The sequence below is a fragment of the Borostomias antarcticus genome (assembly GCF_949987555.1).
Source record: "Borostomias antarcticus genome assembly, chromosome: 14".
Classification (NCBI taxonomy): Eukaryota; Metazoa; Chordata; class Actinopteri; order Stomiiformes; family Stomiidae; genus Borostomias; species Borostomias antarcticus.
In genome coordinates this window covers 17,834,870-17,840,108 of record NC_140247.1, presented here as the reverse complement: position 1 = coordinate 17,840,108, position 5,239 = coordinate 17,834,870, and the positions used below count along the sequence as shown (strand labels likewise).

At 46.4% G+C, this 5,239-nt stretch overlaps 1 protein-coding gene across 1 annotated transcript in view; it reads right to left on the bottom strand.

The window, feature by feature from the left end:
- The window catches only part of cabp2b (calcium binding protein 2b), a gene marked incomplete at both ends in the record, with an annotated part of 5,225 nt that extends 834 nt beyond the window's left edge, over window positions 1–4,391 (bottom strand). The window contains 4 exons of the mRNA XM_084449180.1: window positions 4–113; window positions 1,050–1,184; window positions 1,358–1,388; window positions 4,347–4,391. Coding sequence (XP_084305306.1) covers window positions 4–113; window positions 1,050–1,184; window positions 1,358–1,388; window positions 4,347–4,391 — 321 coding nt within the window. The remainder of the gene's footprint in view (window positions 1–3; window positions 114–1,049; window positions 1,185–1,357; window positions 1,389–4,346) is intronic.
- Between the last annotated feature and the right edge of the window lie 848 nt (window positions 4,392–5,239).

Below are 5,239 nucleotides of genomic sequence, written 5' to 3'. Positions count from 1 at the left end.
GACCTCTTTGAATGCGTCTCGGAGTTCTTTAACTCCAATCATGTCTGCTGTCTCTGCCAGCATCTTGGGGCCCATCAGCTCCACAAAATCCTCAAAGTCCAATTTGCCGCCACCTGCAGGTCAGACCGAAGCATAACAATCATAACTTGATCGGTAGCCTATATTTTACACAACAGATACAGTACATGATACAGGATGGATGAACGTAGACATTATTAGATTTATCGTTGTTCCACCTCTTTGTCTCATGTTAAAGGAGTAGTAAAGGGAAAATGCATGTTTAGCCCTGTTTTAAGATTATTTATGATCATATACAATGGTTCAGATCAAAACGTTGACAAAACTAGCACTTTTGATAAAGTTGATAATTGCTCTACCACCGTTTTGGTCATACAATGGATGTGGGTGGGCACCGTGAAAAATCATTCAAAAACATGTTAAACTCTCGATTTCAAAGACAAGAAGCTCACTGAGGGGGTAATTGGTGTCCGTTGGTGTTCTGACATTGCCGCAAAGTATGAATCCTGTAGGGTTTTATTGATCATTTTATGAAATCCATATGAAATATGAAATTGTTTTGAAGCGACTGTTGTAGATGTGTAGATCAATCCGCAGAGGGGATTCAGGAAGCGGAACTACTTACGGTAGCTTTTGTTATTGTTTATGTTGTAGCTTTTGTTATTGTTTATGTTGCTAGGCTACCTAGTTTGCGGAAGTTTACACACGTATGTGCTGCGACTAAATAGTTCTATGCTAAATATTTTAAAAAGCCTTTCCAGATTAACTAGAATCTTACTTTATGGCGAATTATATGTCAGAACGCCAACTAACACCTCGGTGAGTTTCTTGTCTTTGAAATTGAGAGTTTAACATGTTTTTTGAATGATTTTTCAAGGTGCCCACCCACATCCATTGTATGACCAAAATGGTTCTCAAAAGTGTTAGTTTTGTCAACTTTTTGATCTGAACCATTGTATATGATCAGAAGTCACCTTAAAACAGGGCTAAACATTTTCCCTTTACTACTCCTTTAATGATGTCACACTCACATATCTGCTGGCCCAGCTCGATGAGCTCCATCTCCGTAGGCATGTATCCCATGGTCCTCATGCACTCGCCCAGGTCCTTGTAGCTAATGTAGCCCTTTTTGTTCTTGTCAAACTCCACAAATGCCTCATGAAGCTCTGGATACACACCCACGCACAGCCACGCAAACCCACACACACACAAATAAACAAACACACACACATGCACACACACGTACACAAACACAAACATACAGGGAGAAGGTTAGTCAGAGCGTGAACTGGGAAGTGTGTAACAGTGTGTTGAGGAGTGTTCAGGGAGAGAGCAGTACCTTCAATCTCCTCTGGTCGCAGCTCTCTGTCCTGATGGAGGTACCAGTGGGACACAGAAATACAGTTAGTCTCTCTCTCTCTCACACACACACACACACACACACACACACACACACACACACACACACACACACACACACACACACACACACACAATCTCTCTCTCTCTTTCAAACACAACATACAGTATTATGAAATAGGGGTTGTGTGGAGCTGGAATGAGTTTCAATGACACACATGACAACCAATCAGTGTGAAGAAGAGACCAGGAGACAGCAAAAGAGGAGGAAGAAAGACAATCCTCACGGTAGCAGACATCTTAAGAGTTCGGATACATTTGAGGGATATTTTTTATTTGATATTTAATTTACATTTTTATTTACTTTCATTATGTAATTGATGTCATATAATTGATCCAATATGTTGTTTTAAAGAGTTTGTATTTGAATAATCAAACAGGCAGGTTATCTAGTGCAGTAGGCTATGCTGTAGCCTATCTTGTCTAGAGAAAGAATATCTTAATCTAGGGATTAAGTTATAAGAGCATTTGGTGTATTATGTTATGGACAGAGGGAATCACTTTCCATAAACACAAATTACCATAGTAACACGACTATTGGGTGTGAGGTTGCGTGGCAACCACTCGAGATTAGGGAGGTTCACACACACGCACACGCACACACACACACACGCACACACACACACACTGGAAGCGCCTGTTTCCTGTAGTAGGTTGTTAGGTTGAGTGTATGTGCAGTAAATCCCCTCAGATCCCTTTCTCTGTTCACTCAGACCGTCCTGTGAGGAGCCATGATGACCCGGGCACCTCCAGCCCAGCTGACATCACCTCCGTCTGACCGTTAGGAGCCATGATGACCCGGGCACCTCCAGCCCAGCTGACATCACCTCCGTCTGACCGTTAGGAGCCATGATGACCCGGGCACCTCCAGCCCAGCTGACATCACCTCCGTCTGACCGTTAGGAGCCATGATGACCCGGGCACCTCCAGCCCAGCTGACATCACCTCCGTCTGACCGTTAGGAGCCATGATGACCCGGGCACCTCCAGCCCAGCTGACATCACCTCCGTCTGACCGTTAGGAGCCATGATGACCCGGGCACCTCCAGCCCAGCTGACATCACCTCCGTCTGACCGTTAGGAGCCATGATGACCCGGGCAACTCCAGCCCAGCTGACATCACCTCCGTCTGACCGTTAGGAGCCATGATGACCCCGGGACCTCCAGCCCAGCTGACATCACCTCCGTCTGACCGTTAGGAGCCATGATGACCCCGGGACCTCCAGCCCAGCTGACATCACCTCCGTCTGACCGTTAGGAGCCATGATGACCCCGGGACCTCCAGCCCAGCTGACATCACCTCCGTCTGACCGTTAGGAGCCATGATGACCCGGGCACCTCCAGCCCAGCTGACATCACCTCCGTCTGACCGGCCGCAGCCTAGTGAGGACCTGAGAATGCTGGGTGTTGGGACTTGGTTGGCGTTGGTTGGGGCAGTGTGCAGGCACCATAACAATACTGTGAACCAATGATTCTGATTGGTTGGGAGAGGTTGGAGAGGAGGCGGGGCCATTCACCATGTGATGGGAGGAGAATGAAATGGCATCATGATGATGAGTGAGTGTGTTTTTGAGTGTGTGATACTACACAGTTATGTATGATATAATGTGATACAGTAGCGTGTGTGTGTATGTGTGTTCAAGAGCAGTGCATGTGTTAGTGTATGTACAGTGTATGTGCCCTAGTGTATGCGCGTGTGTGTGTGTGTGTGTGTGTGTGTGTGTGTGTGTGTGTACGTACAATCTGGCTCAGTACAAAGCCGTGTTTGAGGAAGATGCAGGCGGGGCCCACGATGTTGTGCAGCATGTTGCAGTTGTGGACCAGCGTACACAGGGGGTCCTTATACTCCTCCTCCTCCCCGTCCAGTCCCTCCTGGTCCCCTGACCCCCCCTTTACCCCCGGGGCTGACGTCTTCCTCTCCGCTGCCCCCTTGAGGCAGAACCAACCCGTTAACTCAACACTTAACCCACCAGGTAACCAACCAGGGATGAGTTTCCCAGAGGCATCGCAGCGCTACGATGAACGCCGTAGCTTACGATGAACGTAGCGCTACGATGCCTCTGGAAAACTCAGCCCAGTTAACCAACCAGCTACCACTGGCACATTAGTCAGCCTATCAGCTGTCATGGTTAGGGTTACTAAACTTCCATGGAGCCTGTCAGCTTTCCCTCTCCACCAGACTCTCTCTAGAGACATCATGGCAGCCATCTTTAAACACTTTGATCTGTCTGCCTGCATGCTGCTCACATCCAATCACCACCTCCTTCTCTTCCATCTCTCTATCTCTCTTTCTCTCGCTCATTCTCCTCTAGATTTTCCTGAAGCTAATTACATAACATTTCAGGCAGTAAAAAGTCACACTGTGTGTGTGTGTGAGTGTGTTAATGTGTGTGTAATATGTGCGTGTGTGTGTGTGTTAACCTGCATGTGTTATTGTAAACTCTGTGTTTTATGGAATTGACTTTCCATACCCTCGCCAAGTCATGTCTAATTAGAAAACAAACGAGCCAGATAAAGCAACAGGAATAGCGCTGCTCAAACGATCAGACAGAACCAACGCAGATGACTGGGAGGGAAAGGTCACTGCTTTTATTTGATGGATTGTTAAGTAGAATTATATTAAACCATGTTAGCTTTACTTTACAGTGGATGTTAAGCCCTGGCAGGACATAATTCTGTCATATAGTCCCCAGTAAAATAACTACAGTATGCGCACATTAACAAAATGTTGAACAAAATAAAAACAACTAGAGCAAGTCGCATTCGATCAAACTAAAATAAATGAAAGCGTTTCACATAATTCTATTCTACTACCATTCTATTCTATTCTATTCTATTCTACTACCACTACTCTATTCCTTCACATTGTGCACCTGTCAGAACTGAGACATCATCTGGAAGAGCTCTTACCTTTTTCCTTTTGTTTTTCATGGATGGCTTGGTACAATTACCCATCCCCTAACCCTGCTCTGTGGACAAACTGTTTTCTTCCTCTCTCTCTCTCCTTGCTCTATTTTGTCTCCCCCTCTCTCTCTCTCTCTCTCTCTCTCTCTCCCTCCCTCCCTCTCTCTTGCTTTCTCTCTCTCTCCCTCTCTCTCTCTCTGAGTTTTAGAAAGCCCACCCGAGGTCGGAGTGTGCTGGCAGGATGACCATGAGCAGCAGTCTAATCTTGGTCTGAAGCCTGAAGATGATAAGAAGGAGGCGGAGTCTAATCCATCCCAGGAAGCTCCGTTATGACCCCTCCTTCCACAAACACTCTGCTTTAAAAATAAAAATAAAATCTAACCCACTTCCCTGTTCCCTGTTCCCTGTTCCCTGGACAAAAAGAGCTTCATGTCATGGTTCACCCAAGCGTTCCTTTCTCTCCCTGCACATATCTAACTGCAACATCACCCCCCTTTTAATCCCTCCCTCTATCACTCTATCACTCGCTCTTCTCCCTTGAGCAAAAGGCTTGTCACACCATTCCAATGACTGCACTCACAGGGCCAGAGAGACAGAAGGAGAGAGGGAGGGGGAGAGAGAGCGAGAGAGAGAGAATTAGAGCGCACAGGCTGTAATCCCTCCATTCCAGATTAAAAGGAGGGATGTGGCAGAGAAAAGAAAAGGAGAGAGTGACCGAGCAAAGAGATTGAGAGAAAGAACAAAACGAAAGAGAAGAAAGGAGATGTGAGGATGGAGAGAGGAGGATGGAGAGAGGAGGAGGGAGAGAGGAGGATGGAGAGAGGAGGATGAAAAGGTCAAAGAAGGGAGGCAACAGCAAGGCAGGGAAAATGTGAAGAGAGAAATCAAAGAACAGAAAC